This window comes from Ceratotherium simum, chromosome 27, assembly GCF_057802395.1.
Source record: "Ceratotherium simum simum isolate JZ-2026a chromosome 27, ASM5780239v1, whole genome shotgun sequence".
In the NCBI taxonomy this organism is placed as follows: domain Eukaryota; kingdom Metazoa; phylum Chordata; class Mammalia; order Perissodactyla; family Rhinocerotidae; genus Ceratotherium; species Ceratotherium simum.
In genome coordinates, this window is record NC_141926.1 from 15,027,430 (window position 1) to 15,046,191 (window position 18,762).

The window sequence follows — 18,762 nt, forward strand, 5'->3', positions numbered from 1 at the left end:
AACCATGCACACATGTGAATAATTACACACAAGTACACAAACATACATGATAAACTGATAGAGATAATTCAGTATAAATGTAACAAAGCAATATTTGCAATGAAATAGTTTATTTAATAATACATGTCTTCCTTAAGTAAAATATATAATCAAATTTAATTAAATTTTATGTAACATTATAAAGGTAATACAGTATCAAAGGAAAAACTTTTCTATAAACTATGATACAATCCAATTGATAATGGTGCATCATTACAATAGATGAATTTCATTTATTTATCTCAGATAGTTTAATACAAAGTTAGTATTTTTGAAGACATTTTAAAATTTCTCAGGTAAAAGAAACCTGGAGATAGCGCCAGTAAAACAAGAGGACATAGCCAATAGACTAAAAATTCCTTAGTGGAAGCTGTAGGACCAGTATCTTCCACAGCACAGTGGGTGGCGGCAGCTGTAACCATAGCCACCATAACCACAGCCATAATCACTGCCCAGGACACAGTAACCATAGCCCAGGCCGCCATGGTAGTTGCTGTAGTAACACATCGTGTCAGGAGTGGAAGATTCAGTAGAGGAGCAGTAAGTGAGTATCTTTAGTCTGAATGTCACCATCTGCCAAGTGCCTTTTATACACCCTCAGTGGTGGGTGGGGAAAACCACGGGCAGTGTAGCATCTTATATTTCACTAATTTGCTTCAGACAGTATCATGAATATCTTGATTTATTGGCAAAATGAGTCCTTCATAACTGAGATAGTTTTGCTCCTATGTCAGGATTCCACAATTTATGGACCTTTAAAATGAAACTCTTGTTCTATTACCAAGGCTATGTTTCATGCTATATTTATTTAGTTGAATAAATATGACCTGATTACATGGTATGGTGCAAAACACGAAAATGAGTATCCCAGTTTTTTGTCTTGTTTACCATTTCTCCATGAGAAGAAGAGTTTGAACATAATTCTCGTCTGGTGGAACATGCCTCCTGAATCTTCCTTGTGAAGGATGGATATAATATATACATACACTCTTATAAAACACTTCCTTCCACTCAATATGACTTTATTGGTTATGTTACTGGCAATATGGCAGCATGTTACTATCACATATAGACATATTTGGCATTTATTTATGAACCTTTCCTTTGGTATGTTCCTTTGATCTTTCCAGAAAGTGCATGACCATTTTATGAGCAGAAACTGTCTATGCTTTATGCTTCCTTTTGTCATCACATAGGAAGGTGCTGTAGATGTATTTGTGAAATACACCAAGGTTAAGTTTGGTGCCCCATTCTCAACTCTTGTGTCTTTTTTTACCAGGGATCATTTTTGTTCTTACAGATGCCCTGGAGTTGCAGTAGTGACTTGTCTCCTAAAAAGTGTGTGAACAGTATCGGAGAGGCATAAAGAGTCATGAACTTATTCTTCACTGCCTCAGTTTTCAGCTGATAGGTGAAGCATTGTTGGAGATAGAAATCTCCAATCATGGAAAGACTAAACTAGCACATAGCAGAGACTATGCTCCAAGGTTTTTTCTTTTTAGTTTTAAATTTTTAATGAAATTTATTAAAATATAATTTATAAAAAACAAATTATATATATTTAAGAGTAAAGCTAAATGAATTTTGACAGAGATTAATATAAATGATATATCTTCACTCTAAACATAGCTATTGGGAGAGTTCATGATGGGGGAGGAAGCTTCCTCCCTGATTTTATAATTGGTGAACCCAAATTTTCTCTGACCCCACAAACACTGCTAGTTATACGCTTTGTTATCTTCACACATTGAAAGTAGTGATGGGTGTATAAATATGATAAAGAACCTACTTTCCCTCATGTTTCTAATTTAGATGATATGAAACTTTGGAGAGAAATTCGCATAGGTTTTCAGCCTCTACAACTACTCAATTGTTATTTATTTGTTAACAACGATTTTTAAGACATTGTTTTATGTGATATCTATTATTGTTTCTGTGTCTCCTCTTATCACTGGCTTTCTCATCCATTGCATGAGATGCTAGAAAATGTGAAAGGATGTTAGAGAAACTTCAGTATTATAAAAGAAAAATAGAGCCAGCACTGATGGCCTGGTGGTTAAAATTTGGTGCTCTCACCACTTCTGCGGCCCTGGTTCGTTTCCCAGTTGTGGAATCACACCACCCATCTGTCAGTTGCCATGCTGTGGCAGTGGCTTACATAGAAGAACCAGAAGGACTTACAACTAGGGTATACAACCATGCACTGAGGCTTTGAGGAGAAAAAAACAAAAAAAGAGGAAGATTGGCAATAGATGTTAGCTCAGGGTGAATCTTTCCCCACACACACAAAAAAGTAAATAAATAAAAAGCAACCTCTATTTAAAAAAAAATAAATTTGCTTTCTTTTAAAATTAGAAAATAAGTAATTATTTTTCTTCATTGGGGCAAATGTTTATCTGACGTTATTGTGTATATCTTCAAACAATTAAGATAGATTTTCAGATATCAAAATGGTACTTGACATCTATGTTAGTCAACCTGAATTTTATTGGTAGTATTCACTTTTCAAATATGACAATGCCTAAATAGTTTTTGGGCAAAATATAGCAATTTCTTGAAAAGCAAACAAACAGTCCACTTAATCAAAATGATCTTTTGCCTGACTGATAATCACATTCCATGAAATTCTGTTGTCTCTTTACCATTTCCCAATATCATTGGGCTTCTTAAGAAAAAATAGAATAAGAGGGCACATTCATTTTTGGGATTTCAAAGGAAAAATACGGAGCTACAAGAGGTGGGGTGAGGTGGTATACGAGAGACGCAGTGACTCAGTGCATTGAAGGCTGTCGTGCTGAGGTTGTGAGCAGCCAGCAGATCCTTTCCAGAGGATTTGAACATCAAACATCAGGCAGTCAGCAGCCATTGGAGAGGGGATGTTTTGTGAACTATTTTATGGATGACATGTAGAGTATAGATAGAAGCATGTGAGGTATGAGGAGTGAATTATCTTTTCTCTGAGGCACGGTTTTAAGTAATTCAGTTGAAACTTATCATATCAAAAAATAGACAAAGGCAGGAGTTTTTAAATGTGGTGATAGAAAAACAGACAATTTTGTGGGAAAAAGTGTCATTTAAAAATTTAGCATATGAATATAAATCCATAGTCTGATCAGATTTAGCAGTGGCTACTGAATCACATGGAAGCCTGGACTACATCTGACCTTAGATAAAAAGAACTGATGTTCAGATCCTTGAATTTTTAGGCACATCAAAATCTCAGGAGACATCCAAAGGCATTGTTTTTCTATCTCTGTCTCTATTTTTCTGTTTCTCTTTCATTTCTTTATCTCTCACTATCTCTGTTCCTTTTTCTTATGTACACACATGCACACAAACACAAAAAGCAAAAATGATGGAAAGAAATTAATATAAATGCAATGAAACAATATTTACAGGGATAGACAGTTTATTAAATATGAACTTTATTTTCTCAAGTGAGCAATATGAAATAAATATTGATGAAGAAGAATAATGTTAATATAAAATAAAAAGTAAAACTTTTCTATAAATTATAAGACATCCTATTGATTTTGGTTAATCAAAATGGGGATTGCTGAATCTGAATTACCCTGTTCTTCCCAGTAGTCAGGAATGAAGTTGGCATTTCTGATGTGAGTATGGAGGTTGAATTAGGAAGCACAAGAGGAGGAGTCCAGTAGGTTGAGCTGCTCAGGAAGAACCTAGATAGAACTCATAGGACCAGAATATTACACTGCAATCTGAGTAGCCCATAACCAGAGACCGGGCACCATAGAGGTTGCCATTATGACTCATGATGACAGAAATGGTAAGTCTGGTAGAGTAGCAGGAAATATCTTCCTCAGATTGAATGTCACCAACTGCACAGTTCAGGGCCTTTTAAACACTCCCAGTTGTGTGTTGCACGAGCCATGAGCAGAGCTGCCCTTGTCATTCAGAATAATCACTCAAATGTACTTTTTAATGTACCATTGTAAGTAATGTATTAATGTATTTTTCATTTGTGTTAAAAAGTAATTGCAATTTACTTTATTTAAAGACAGTTTAGGTTAGCCAAGTCTTATTCAGTTATTAGGTTGGCCAAGCAAAATGATCAATATCAGCATCATGTCTATCATAGTTATAGGATGGGTGGGCAAGAGAGAAGAGCTGCCTGAGCCCCAGTTCTCCACAGCTGCTGTATGCAGATTCCCTAAGGCAGTACCGTTACACACAATGTCATCATTTGAGCAATGAGAGACTGGAGATGGTGTGTGCACATATTTGTGTATAGCTCCAATTTTTCTCATGCTCTCGATCGAAACTTAATGGAATTCATTAAAAATTAGTTTGTTATGTTCCATCATTTAAGCAAATGACATTCCATTATTTAGGCAATATTTATTGTGGGCTCACTATATACCAGTCACTTTCGAGGCAATGGATTGTATTACTTCTATTATTATGATTATGTCTTCTCATATGATCTGTTTTTTCTTTTATAGTATTAAGACATAGCAGTATTTCAAAGCCATTTGAAATATTGAAGTGTCCCGAGAAGACAATACAAAATTGAATTGTTTTAACTGGATATCTCCAAAGTTGGAATAATGACCAGATAACTCCAAAATGTTTCCATTAGGATAATGGGGTTTTACACCCCCTTACCAGATGAAAGTACAAAACATGGTCAGAATCTAACAATAAAGTGGTTATATTTTATGTGAGATATTTAACTAACAAATATTAATAGAATGCATTTGTAAATACAAAATAAATTCCATGTAAAATAGTAAACTCACTGAGACCTAGTCAAAGACTTACACTAAAACTAAGTATAGTGAGAAGGAAACAAGAGTTATTTTTATGGGAAAACAGGAATACGCATGGAGTTGGTCTTGTCTAAATAACTCTCAAGAAATGTGATTTTGGAGACAAAAATAAATTGCCTGTAAGAAAACAATAAAGTGAAATTTTACTGACTTGTCAATCTCTAATTATCTACCCCTTTCTTGTACTCACATGAGTCCACAACCAATTCACAGATTGCAAATCAGATTGAGTTTGGATGTGGCGTTGTTGACATTGCTCCTGTACTTGACTTCCAGGAATTATCTTTGATCTTACAGGTGCCGTGCTGGATGTCTGTTGCTGCAGTAACATGTCTTTTCAAGATGTTTGATTAGTCATAGAGACACATGTAGTGCTTGGACCCATTTTGACCTTCTCAACTCTTTTTTTTTTTTTAATAATTTTATTTATTTATTTTTTTTCCCCCAACACCCCAGTAGATAGTTGTATGTCATAGCTGCACATCCTTCTAGTTGCTGTATGTAGGAAGTGGCCTCAGCATGGCCGGAGAAGCGGTGCGTCGGTGCGTGCCCAGGATCCGAACCTGGGCCACCAGCAGCAGAGCGCACGCACCTAACCACTAAGTCACGGGGCCGGCCCTGATCTCAACTCTTACCTGAGAAGACTGGTGCTTTTTGAAGGCAGATCTTTACTTAGAGAAGACTATGCTCCAGGGTTTGCCTTAAGATGAACACTTAAATGTAATAGATGAGATACTCTTTTCTGACCTTTTATGGATCTAGACGGCAGATGAAAGACTTTGTGTGAACAAAAAGAGCATAAAAAAGTATCTAACTGAGTGAAATCCAGCTTCAGATGAATAGTTAGTTGCAAAGTATTACTAAAACGCCGTAAACAAATGTACCCCTTGAGTTGATGTATTTGACCATGTATTAAAATGCAATTCTGTTCTATTTTATTTCAAGTTTATAAAGACTATGTCTGTCACATATGGTTCTCTCATCAGAGACACTAAAATAGTTCTTTATATGATTAAATATAATTCATTCAACAAGTATTTATTGTCTTCTACAATCTAGTAATGTTTTAAAGCAGTGGATTATTGTTTTCTATCATTCATGGGATGAAATTATAGAAATTACGGAAGGAGAATTTTTTTTCGCAAGTTTCTTCTGAAAAGACTTCAGTGGAAAAATAGAATACAAATATTTTAATGTATACCAAGTTATTATTTATCATAATTTGGGACAATTATGCATATAGCTATACATGGTGTTATGCTTATTGCGGGCTTCTAAAAATAATTTATGAAATATTGCTTTCGGCTTGGCCATATATGTTGGTCTTTTGTAATGCCTTTGATAATGCTGACATTTCAAATATGAATAGGTACATATTCATCTTTTGTTCAAAGTATTAGAATTTCTTACAAATCAAATAAAAAAGAAATATCCAATGTAAATGACACTTTACCAGATGAATATCTTATCAGAGAAGAGCCTATTTCCCATTGTTTATTGTTGGGGTGAAGGGACTGGTGGAAATTTGAAGTGAGCTGGAAAATGAATCTTTTTGACTTCAAAGGAAAACTTGGAATTACAAATTAAGTATTGAATGATATAGTAGGATTATAATATATACATATATACACATATATAAATATTATAAAGTATAAAATGAGTTCCTGTGTTAAATCTTTTTGTGATGAGATGATATCAATGAATCACTCTTGGAGGGATGATGTATAGTAGAATATCAGACAGGTACACTATTTAAGCAGTGTCTGAATGGTGTCCGGGAGCCGGCTTGTACCAGCTCAGAGATCCTATTCTTCTTATCTCTGCATTTAATGGCATCACATTCGTAGCTTTGTATCAGAAACATTGGGAGTACTTACACTATGGAAATCTGCAAACACCACAAACAGGACGTTTTTTCCTCCTGAGGGTAGTTTACCAATACACCACTGCACCAGACCTAAACATATAAGCTTATTACTAGTTGTGATGGGAAAATAAACTGTTGAGTCAAAAGCATCTAAACCTGTAGAGCATGAGACTAAGACTCCAGGCTGATTAGACAGAGGGAGCAGTGACTAAAGAGTCACAAGGAAGCATAAATTTTATATGAACTGGTGTTACACCCTTGTCTTTCTGGCATCATTGTCACCTCAGGATGCGCCAAAGACAAGTGTTCTCTTTCTCTTGTATTTTCTTCTTCCCCACCTCTATTAATCAGAATTCTCCAGAGAAACAGAACCAATAGGAGACATATGGATATATATATAGATATGGATATCTATAGGAAATCTTCTATATCTATATGGAGATTTATTGTAGGAATTAGCACACATAATTATGGAGGCTGAGAAGTCTCATGATCTGCCATCTGCAAGATGGGGAACCAGAAAAGCCAAGGGTGAAATTCAGTCCTAGTCCAAAGGTCAGAGAACCAGGACTGCTGATGTCCAAGGGCAGGAGAAGATGGATGCCCCAGCTCAAGCAAAGAGAACAAGATCACCTTTCCTCCACCGTTTTGTTCTATCCGTCTTCAGCAGATTGGATGCTGCCCACCCACATTCATCAGGGAAATCTTCTATACTCAGTCTACCAATTCAAATGTATATCCCTTTCAGAAACATCTTCACAGACACATCCAGAAAAGTTTTGCCAGCTATCTGGACATCCCTTAGCCCAGGCAAGTTGACACAAAAAATTAACCATCATATCACTCCATTTGCCAATATACAAAAACACATACATGCACCTGCACACACACACACACACACACAAATGACAAAGAAAATCAATTTAAATGCAATAAATCAATATTTTCCATGAGATAAATGTTTACTAAAATTAAACTTTTCTCACATCAAAGTTTTTGATCAAAAAGATAAGAAATTTTGAAGGCAATATAATATCAAAGGAAAAACTTTAAAAAAAATTGTGAAACATTCCTGATGATTTCAGTGATGCTAGGTGAGGCTTGCAGAATCTGACCTATTTTTTTTTTTTTAGATACTTTAGGATGATGTTGACATTTTAGAATAGAAAATGGAATTAGTCATATGAAGAATCATGGAGGCAGATTCAGGGAGCCTAGGTGGAACAATCAATTGAGTTTCTCTGGAAGTTTCTCAGTAGAACCCACATGACCAGTATCTTCTGCAGCATGATGGGCGGCAGCAGCCATATCCATATCCACCTTAGCCACAGCCGTAGCCACAGCCTAGGTCACCACAGCCACAGCTACCATAACCACAGCCCAGACCACTGTAGCCATAACCCACATCTCCATATTAGTTGCCGTAGTAGCACATGGTTTCAGAAGTGGAGGATTTGATTGAGGAGTAGGGAATCAGTTTCCTCGGTTTGAGCATCGCATCTGCACAGGTCCTTTTATATGCACCCACAGTTGTGGGTGGGACACATCACAGGATTTGTTGATCACGTATTTCCTACTCATTTACATTAGCGCACTTCCTGAATCTTTGTTTCATTAGACAACGTGAGGCCCTTGTAAGCAAGATGACTTTGCTATTGAGTCAGCACTATGATCCATCATGTGCCTTTAAGGTGCTTTTCTTATTCTCGTTTTAAAATCCTTACTCATCCTTTATTTATTTAGCTTAAAACAGTTGACTAGTTTTTATCTAGTTTAATCACTGACTAGGTTCTAAAATGTTGATTTTTAACATTCTGTCATTAATCTTGCATATATTATGTGAGGATATTTACAAAGTGAAAAATAACCTTCTTAACAATAGTGCTTTTCAGTAGAGTCAGGTAAGCTTTTCCATGTTTATTATTTACTTTAATAAAAGTAAATTCCATGCAGGCATAAAAGTATAGAATTGCATTTTGAAATTTCATAAACACATCCTCAGAATTTAATAACTATCAACATTCCACCATCAGTTCCTGCTCTCCCTGTCCATTTTTTGTAGTTATTGTTATTTCTACTGAATATTAAAACAAATCCAAGACAAAGTAGCATATTTCTTATAAGTAAAGAATTCTTACTTCAGTGTGTCTCTCTATCACAAAATGAATTTGAAAAATATATATATAACTACAATACCATTGTCACACAGGTGAAATTTAAAAAAAAAGTTTCTTAGCATCCTCTAATACTCAATTCATACTCAGGTTTTCTTGGTTGGTTCACAAATATATTTTTATAGACAATTTTTTCGCTTTGGGACTCACATTGCATTTAGACGTAATTTCTTTTAACTCTTTTTTAAATATGTAATAGTTCTCCAGTCTCTTTTTTCGTGCATTTTATTTTTTAAAGAAACCATATTATTGTCCCATAGAACTTTTAAATTTTGGATGTGGCTAAATTTTGTCTTCCTTGATTTTTCTTTTCATTTATTCCTTTATCCCTCATACCATCTGTGTCCTGGTAGGTAGGTATAGAAGGTTGATGTGATTCTGGGCATTCTTCTTCTTATTTTTGACAATAAAAATACTTTATAGATGCTCTGTGTACATTCTTCTGTATAACATTAGGAGGCACATGCTGTCTGGTTGTCTCATTGCTTCAAATTTTGTAATGTTGGGAATATTAATTGGGTTCATGTTACAATATTCCCCATCAATTTTTTATCTACTGATTTTTGCACTTGGTGATAGTTACTTAGACTCATTACTGCTAGAAGTTCTAAAATACTGATTTTTAAAATTCTATCATTACATCTCAGACCACTGTAACTATAGCCCAGGCCACCACAGTAGTTGCTGCTGCAGCATATGCTGTTACAAATGGAAGGTTCAATTGAGGAGCAAGAAATAAGTTTCCTGAGTTTGAATGTCACCATCTGCAAAGGATCTTTTATACGACATAAATAGTAGATGGGAAAAACCACAGAAAATGTTGACCTCATATTTCACATTAATTTACAATAGAGCTCCTCATGAATCTCTACTTCTTTCATTATGTGAAGTGAGTTCCTCAAGCCATGATTACTTAATTATGATGCCTGGATTCTCACAGTCTATTCACTTGCCTTTAGTAGGAAGATTCTATTCCATTTTGAATAGTTGTGTTCACTCTATGTGAACTATATAAAAATATATTTAATATCTTGCATCAAGTGCCACGATATTTCATGAGCATATAAGGCCTTATTGTTTTTTTCCTCTTTTCACTTGAAGAATATTAACTTCCACTACATAATCAGATGTGAGATAGGTGGTTGGAAGAGGAAAGTACTTGAAGCCATATGTCTACAAATTTTATGAATTATTTTCATTAGAGAAAAAGATTTTTCACCCCAAGGTAATGTTTCTCACTGGTTAATGGCATTGATTGACTAATTATAAATACATTTCTATCTTATTATAAAGACACCTCTTCTTTCGTTATGATATTTACATTAATTTTTAATGTCTGTGTTTGATCATATTTTCTGAAGTTGAATATTTACCCATGAAGTTGACCATTTAGCATTTATTTTATATTCTTTTCCATTAATGTATGATGGTTCCACATTCAGAGAGTTTTTAATCTATTTATTGGTAGAAATTGATGGCATTTTATCCATTCATCCATCACAGGGTGATCAAATCCCACTGACATAGATATGGGAAATGAGGAGGGTTTAGTTCAGTGGTCCTGGTGAAGTTGTCTTCTCTTCCATCCTCCTTCCTCACCCCTGCTAGGTTCCCAGAGTTTCTTTTGCTCTTTGTATTTTGCTGAGGAGCTTCTGAGAAATGCACACACAGGTTAGCTGGATAGTAGCAGAGGGGGCATGTATATCATAGGACAGGTGTTGTCATGCGTGGGAATCAACTGGGTGTTGTTCTTGTTGCATATAGAAAAAAAATCTCTGTCTATGGGAGAACATGCTCCAGGTTTTCAAGTTTAAATGAACAATTTAATTTCTATAACTGAGCTGGGTTTTTTTTCGCAGACACTGGCTGGATCTAAGTGTGAACCAACAAGAGGACATGGTATGTGTGCAACTGACTGAAATCTAGTGAAGCAATGGTATGCATACGGTATCACTGGAGAAGGGTATGATAGATAAACATACGAGATAATTGGTGAAGTTTTTCCAATTATGTCTAAAAAAGTAAGTTTTTGCTATTTTATTAGACAATTTTAAACACACAATCCAATTTCCTCATCAGAATCATCAGAGGGTTCAAAATTGTGCACTTGCCTTCCAGTATTCATGATCACAAGAATGTAGAGTAAAGGATGGTGGATTAAAAACTCTCTACTTTCCACTGCTACTGAATTCATCTTACTCTCTGAGCTTACTCTGGGAAGGTTTGAACAACACCAGTTGGACAAAATAGAATCATTTGAGCATAGAGTCTCCGGAGAGATAAATGTGTACACATCTGAATAGTCATGGTTTTTCACATGCTCTTAATTTTAAAAGTAAGCTCTTAATTTGAAAGCATTTTAAAAGTCATATAAGACATTAACAAAGATTAGTCAGCCTTATATATTAATTCACTTATTTTCCATATATTCATTTAAAAAAAACTTGAAACCTTACTACTGCCGGTCACTGTCCTTGGTGCTGGAACCATGTGAATTCTATCAATAGTATTGTGTTCTTAGTATTATTTTATTTTTCTCTTGTAATACAGACTGTGGTATTTTTAGAGCCATTTGAGAAAATTCCATTATACTACGGGGATACATATATTAGAATATTTTACATACTGAGAAAATGAGACAAGACTTCTAATATTTTATAGCAAACCACAAATGTCCTTAATTAATCTTACAACCTAGTTTTAAAAATTAATTAATATAGACTTGCAATTCCTGAAGAATGGCTTGACATGTATATTATTCTTAAGGAATAATACCTGTAATATGCAATCTGTTGATATTTTGTATTGATATAGTGGCTATGCCTTTATCAATCACTTGGGGAAAAGTTTATAATTGCAAATGAAGGTCAAAATGGCACACAATGTTAAATCAAAATGACTTTTCAACAGACTGATGCTGAAATTACATTATTCTTATTTTTATTTTTCTGATAGTTTATGGAAGAAAGTTATATTCAATATAAAAATAAGTTTCAATATCTTCAAAAGAGAAATTGAAAATATGAAACTCAAAACCACTGTTCCACAAAAGCAGTGATCTAATTTCTTATTAGCCTGATGTGCTAATGCAGTCATGGGGTGGCACTTTCTAGAGATTCTCAAAGACAAAAGCGATGTGCAGACCCACTTTGTGTGATGCCATCAGATATGGGAAATGGAGGGTCATTTAAAAGATGTGAAGTGAAAAATCCAAGTACAACCACCAAGCAGCACAGTCCTAAATATCTACATTATGAGCACAAGGAAATAGCCAAAGACTGGGATCCATAGAGCATGGTGGGAAATAGGAGTATTTATTCATTAATTAAACACCTAGCATGTGGGCTGTTTTAATATGATCAGGTATAGATGGTTGCAGTGATTACAGGTTCATCAAAAGCAAGTTTCATTTAGAAATAACTTATTCTTGGGCTTCGACTTTTTATCATATCAAGAAAGTCAATGTTTCTGTCACAATAATATTTTCTCACATTCATATGCATGCAACAAATGTAACAAAAGTAACATTAAAAAAGCAATATTTTCAACATAGGAGATTTTATTGAAAATTGAAATAAATTTTGTCTCACATGAAGGATGTGGAACTAAAATATATGCAGAGCAATAATCGCAATGCTGTAACAAGAGAAAATGTTCCTTTATAAATCAAGACATTCCAGATGATTTTGTTCAACAGATGACAGATGTAGAATTTAAACTATTCTCTCCTTCCCAAGTAGCCCAGGATGAGACAGTCACTATTTTATAAAGAGAAGAACTCGGAAAGTGCAGTCGGGAAGCACAGGAATAGGAGTCTCGGAGTGTCTCCAGAAGTTTTTCAGTAAAATCCGTAGGACCAGTATCTGTCATAGCAAGATGGGCAATAGCAGCCATATCCATACTTGCCATAGCCAAGGCCACAGCCACAGCCATAGCCACAGCCCAGGCCACTATAGTAGCTGCCGTAGCAGCACATGGTGTCAGGAGTTGAGAGTTGAAAGCTCAATTGAGAATCAGGGAACCAGTGTCCTCAGTCTAAACATCACCATCTGCCCAGGGCCTTTTATACACCTTCAGTGGTGGGTGGGGCAAACCACAGTAAGTACTAAACTCATAATTCACACTAATTTACATTAGAAAACTTCCTTAAGCTCATGTTTTTTTCAGGCAAAGATAGACTCACAGGCTAGATATTTATTTTGCTTTCACGTCAGCATTCTCACAATCAAATCACATAACTCTAATAATAAATAATTGCTGTATTTTCAAATCTGCATCAAACTGGGCTAGTTAGTGAAAATTCATTGACTAGGTTTTATGGGATTTTGAAAGAATGTTGACTCTTCACATGAATTTATAGGTTCATAGGCAGATATTTTAACTAAAGTAAGAATTCTGTCAAAATGCTTATGTATTTTTTTATATGATTCCTCCCTCCCAGGAAAATATATGCCTTCAATGCTTTGTAATGGATAGACTGACACAATGTGTATTCAAATGTCATTATAAAGGCACCCATACGTCCATCTGTAATTACGTTACTTTTTTATTATTTTGGGGGGAAAATTTACAATTTTGTTAAAAATGAGACGTTGGCTTACATATTTGTTTTTCTTATCAAGTTTTAAAAGGATGTGGAGAAATTGGAACCCTTGTACACTATTGGTGTGAATGTAAAATGGTGCGGCCACTATGGAAACAAGTATGGTAGTTCCTCAAAAATTAAAAACAGAACTACCATATGATCCGACAATCCCCCTTCTGGGCATATTTCCAGGTATATATCCAACAGAATTGAAATCAGGTTCTCAAAGAAATATCTGCACTTCCATGTTCATTGCAGCATTACTTGCAATAGCCAAGACACAGAAGTAACCTAACGTCATCGATGAATGAATAAAACAGGGAGTGTATATATACTTTGGAATCTTATTCAAACTTAAAAAAAAAAAGGAGATTTCTGCAGTTTGTGACAACATGGATGAACCTGGAGGACATTATTCTAAGTGAAAAAAGCCAGTCACAGAAGAACAAATAGTACAGGATTCCTTTTATATGAGGCTTCTAAAATAGCCAAACTCATAGAAACAGAGACTAGAATGGTGGTTGACGAGGGCAGGGAGGAGGGGGAGATGAAAAGTTGCTTTCAAAGGGTATAAAGTTTCAGTTATGCAAGATGCATAAGTTGTAGAGATCTGCTGTACAACATTGTTCCTATAGTTAACAGGATTGTATCGTGTACCTAAAAAGCTTGTTAAGAGGGTAGATCTCATGTTAAGTGTTCTTCCCTCAATATCAATAAAAACAAGGAGGTAGGAGGGAACTTTTGGAGGTGATGGATATGTTTATTACCTTGATTATGGTGATGGTTTCACAGGTGTAATCATGTCAAAATTCATCAAATTATATTCTTTAAATATGTGCAGTTTTTCTGTGTGTTTAAATTACACCTCAATAAAACTGTTACCTCAATAAATAAAACTGTTAAAAAAATGACTGATCTTTCTACAGAGAATGGGCAGACTGTGGCAGGATTTTTTGCTTTTCTCTGTCACAGTGTATCAAATTCATGTGTTCCTCTCACAACAGTCCAAGTGGAGGTCTGGAGACTTCTCTATTCCTCCCCTCACCTGAGTTCTTCGGTGTTCCATTGACCTCCCCGTTGCCCTGACGTTCTGGAGTGAGGTATCCTCTCAAGGCTGCTGTTTATCAGCATAGGGAACACATAATTACCTGTGTGAGTTTGGAATTCTGTTCTGAAGGCAGCTAGAAGCACAGTGCATGGGGCAGACAGAACAGTTCTCAGTCATGAAAGAGCGTAGGTTATCTCTTAGGAGAGGCTATGGGGCAGGTTAGACTTTAAGACAAACATTTAAATACAGTATTTGAAGTGCTTCTTACTGATGTCGTCTGTAAACTAGATGGAAGAAGCAAAAGAGGATATTTTGAAAAAAGCTAAAGGAGGAAGACACAGTGATGTATCTAGTTGGCTGAAACCTAGCTACACGATGATATTCAAATGGAATCTGCTGAAAAGTACCATAGATGATATGGTTGAATTGATAAATTTAATCCATTATGTATTAAATAATCGTATTTTATTTTTAAAAGATGGTTTTTATATACCCTACCCAAGAACTCAGTGATCTGTAGTATTCACTTGTTCTCAGTCTCGTCATAGTCATAATGTGGTTGGGTGAGGGACTGAGAATGTCCCTTTTTCCATCTTATAATAAAGCTATATTCCATTCTGAGTACTCCACAGAGAGTACATAAAGAGACAATCAATACTTTCTGGGTAAAATAAAGTTATTTGAACATTAAGACTCTGAAGATAGTTTATATCCCTACTTTCTCATATTCTACTAAAGTAAAATATGAAATTCCAGGGAGATCTTTTTCAATATTATTTATTGTCATTAATTATTTGTTCAAAAACATTGATTAGGCACATACCACGTGCCAGCATCTTTTCTAGCTTCAGGGCTATGATCCATTATCAGTGATATTGTGTGGAATAATATCTTTTTATTATTCATTACTTGAGGATATGTCAGTTATGCAAGGGCCTTTGGCAAAATTCCACCATCCCAGAGGAAAAATTGGAGGAGAATTATTTGAATCAGTTGCTGAAACAATGAAATAGGACTCCTTAAAATGTAAAAATATTTCCTGCATTGTGCTATTGAAAGTTCTTCAAATAATAGTATACTTTTGAAATTTCCGGAGTGCTTCCAGCCGCACGTGTTGATGTCTGAGACTGCTGTCTGCACCATGCATGAGATGGTCAGAGACATCGCTCCTCATTGATGTCTTGAGAATGAAGATTCCTTTTCCTCATTTGCTTGGGGAAGGAAGCTAGAATAACTGAGAAAAGCAGTTTTGTTTTCTTCAAATTAGAAGTTGGAAGAACAAGATTAGTAACCCTAATGAAAGTGAAAGGTGGTGATCCAGCTTGCTAAAACATTGTTTTCCAAGAAGGCAGCCAGATGGCATTTTTGGGTAGATCTCATTGCTAAAATCAGAACAGACCCACACTAAGTAGACAGGTATGTGTTGTACTCTTTTGCTGTTGAACTCAGGGGAAGAACAAGAAGTATGAGAGGCAGAATAAACCACTTATACCTACTGCAAGGCACAAATCTAAATGATACAATTTAACTGTGGAGTTTTAGAAAAACAGCCAAAGACAGACACATCTAGCATATGTTAATAGAAAAAATAGTCTATTACTGTGTGAAATAACATTTAACTTGTCTGTGTATGAATAATAGTGCTGCCTATAGGTATATATGAAAACACAGTTTTTATATACATATTATAATGGACTGATGATCATATCCTTATCTCTTTTGGAAAATGATCATCTAGAATAACAACAAAGGCAATGTCCAAAGGCAGTTCCCCGTGGAAACATACAAATTAATGTAAATAAAGATAAATAATACTGAATATGACAAAACAAGTTCATTAAAAATTTAACCTAAAATTTTCCCTTATGAAAGGTATTGATCAAAAATAGAAAAGAAATATATTGGTAACCCAATAGGAAAGATAAAATTTATCTATAACTTTTGACACATTCATGTCTATTTTCATCAATTGAGAAATATATCAGATCTGAATTTTGTTTTTTCCAGTTACCCTGGATGAGTTTGTTACAGTTCGTATAGAGAATAGACTTAACTCTTGTAAATAACTGTCGAAGCGGAGTCAGGAAATGAGAGGTGAAGGAGTCCAGTAGCCTGAGCTGCTCTGGATATTCTTCAGTAGCATCTATAGGGCCAGAATCTGCCACAGCAAGATGGGCAGCAGCAGCCATGCCCATACCACCATCCCCACAGCCAGAGCAAGAGCCTAGGGCGCCATAGTGTTTGTTGTAATAGTGCATGGCATCAGGAGTAGAAGTTTCAGTTGTGGAACAGGGAATTATTTTCCTCAATTTGAATGTCACTATCTGCACATGAAATTTTATACACCTTCCATAGTGTATGAGGCTGTGTGACCTCATATTTCAGACAAAGTCGAATAATAGAACTTCATGAAACACTTGTTTCAGTGAGGAGAGGTCCTTAGAGAAATACTATTAATTATTTTCCCTGGAATCCAATAATTATGTCATGTCATAATTAGAGCTTCTTCTTGTATTTGGAGATCTTCTCACTCTGTGTTTTGTTATTAATGTCTATGCTTAAGTTCCTTGAAATGCTGTAAATGTTCAAGCCCTTTGACCCAGTTTTCTTTCTTTTTTTCTTACAATAATAATTTCCATTGAGTATTCAGATATGCAATCAAGGAACAGAGAATATATCTATTTAAGTGAGAAATTGATAGAAGTGAGGAGTTATCTGAAATAAAATATCTTTTAAATTACATAATTCTTTTCCTTCGTGCAAACAACTCTTCATACCAAATAATATTTTTTGCTGATTTTATTAACAATGAACTGACATTTACATTAAAATGCTAACATGAAGTCAAGTATTTTTTTTTAGCATGCGAGTTTTATTTGTTAAGCGTAACTTTGATTCTTTCTACATGAGTTCACCATTATATTACGCAATTAAGCATTTATTTAGAAATCCAAGTATTGGTGTTGGGTCTCCTCCCACATCTCACCCCTTGGGTTCTTATATATTCAACTTGGTTTTAAAGTTGTCTTTGAGTTTCTCCAGGAAAGTTTTCTTGAAATAGTGGCAGAAGAAATGTGTGACATGGGCTTCTCATATCTGCTTCTGCATTCAATATATTGTGGTAGCATATGTCATATATAGTATTTATCTGGAAAACTCCACTGTAAGCTTATGAGAGTAAAAAAGGCAAACAAATATATTATGAAAAGAGTTTTGGTTTTATGGACCCCTTGATAGGGTCTGGGTCTCACAAGTGTCAACAGACCACACTGGTTTAGAGCAGTGATCTTCAAATTTTTAGATAAGAAAACATACCCTCCAGAATTTGAATTTAACAATTTATTTACAAGTTTTTTAAATGCATTAATTACTAATAATCATTAAATAAAAAGCATATAACATTATTTATAATAGTAAGAACTCACATTATGATAGATATGCTTTAGTACATTAAAAAATTTTTCTTTAAAATTTTGTAATACATAGATTTGAAGTTTTGGTTCTAAATTCAGGGTTGATTTTAATTATTAGAAAAGATATATTATTTGCTACATTAACCAAATCACGATACTAGTTTTTAATCCCATTATCTAGTTATGCAATTTGTTTTTTAAATTTGGCTAATAAATATGTATCTCCTTTAATTTCAACAGTTTGTTTTTACAAATTAATTGAGATATTTTGTTTTTATACTAATGGGGTCAAAACTGACTAAAACTCTTCATTTGAAAACAATTTCAAAAAAGATTAGTATATTCTATTTTAAAGTTTTAATATTACACAGATATCAGAGTTTTATAGGTAGGGCACCAATATAAAATTTAATAACATCACAATGGAAACAATCTCAAATGTCCATTTATAAAATGCTCTCTCCCAACACAGCAGCAAGCCTGGATTACTTTGGGAGCTGAGTGTTGAATGAATGAATGAATGAATGAATATATGAAACAGACTTCTTAATAAAAATAGTCTATCATAAAGAGATTTACTGAAAAGACAGCCGGGTTCTCAGAGCTGGCACAACATTCCCTATGTCCCATTTCAGCTGGACACAAGTTCTATATGAGTGACCTCAGGCAACTGAGAGGCTTTCTTGTGACGAAGATACCAGAAAGCAGTCAGAAAACAGACACCTGGAAAACTCATAGAAGCGTGACTTAAAATGTGGGTGTGTTCCTCTGTGTTCTGGGGAAACAAAGACAGTCAGCCCCGTGCAACTACTAGACTTTAGATGCATTTTGAACTATTTTGCT

General features: G+C 34.8%; 2 protein-coding genes and 1 pseudogene across 2 annotated transcripts; all 3 read right to left on the reverse strand.

Moving 5' to 3' along the window:
• Positions 1–399: 399 nt before the first annotated feature.
• Positions 400–546, reverse strand: LOC147913415 (keratin-associated protein 19-7-like). The gene has a single exon (XM_087417828.1). It carries the CDS (start codon positions 544–546, stop codon positions 400–402), a length of 147 nt encoding a protein of 48 aa, XP_087273954.1.
• Positions 547–7,951: 7,405 nt separating this feature from the next.
• Positions 7,952–8,134, reverse strand: LOC147913416 (keratin-associated protein 20-2-like; annotated as a pseudogene).
• Positions 8,135–12,711: 4,577 nt separating this feature from the next.
• On the reverse strand, positions 12,712–12,849 carry LOC147913417 (keratin-associated protein 20-1-like). The gene has a single exon (XM_087417829.1). The coding sequence runs from the start codon at positions 12,847–12,849 to the stop codon at positions 12,712–12,714; it is 138 nt and encodes a 45-aa protein (XP_087273955.1).
• Between the last annotated feature and the right edge of the window lie 5,913 nt (positions 12,850–18,762).

Coding starts and splice junctions, on each gene's coding strand:
- LOC147913415 (XM_087417828.1), bottom strand. CDS start 546: ATGTGTTACTACAGCAACTACCATGGCGGCCTGGGCTATGGTTACTGT.
- LOC147913417 (XM_087417829.1), bottom strand. CDS start 12,849: ATGTGCTGCTACGGCAGCTACTATAGTGGCCTGGGCTGTGGCTATGGC.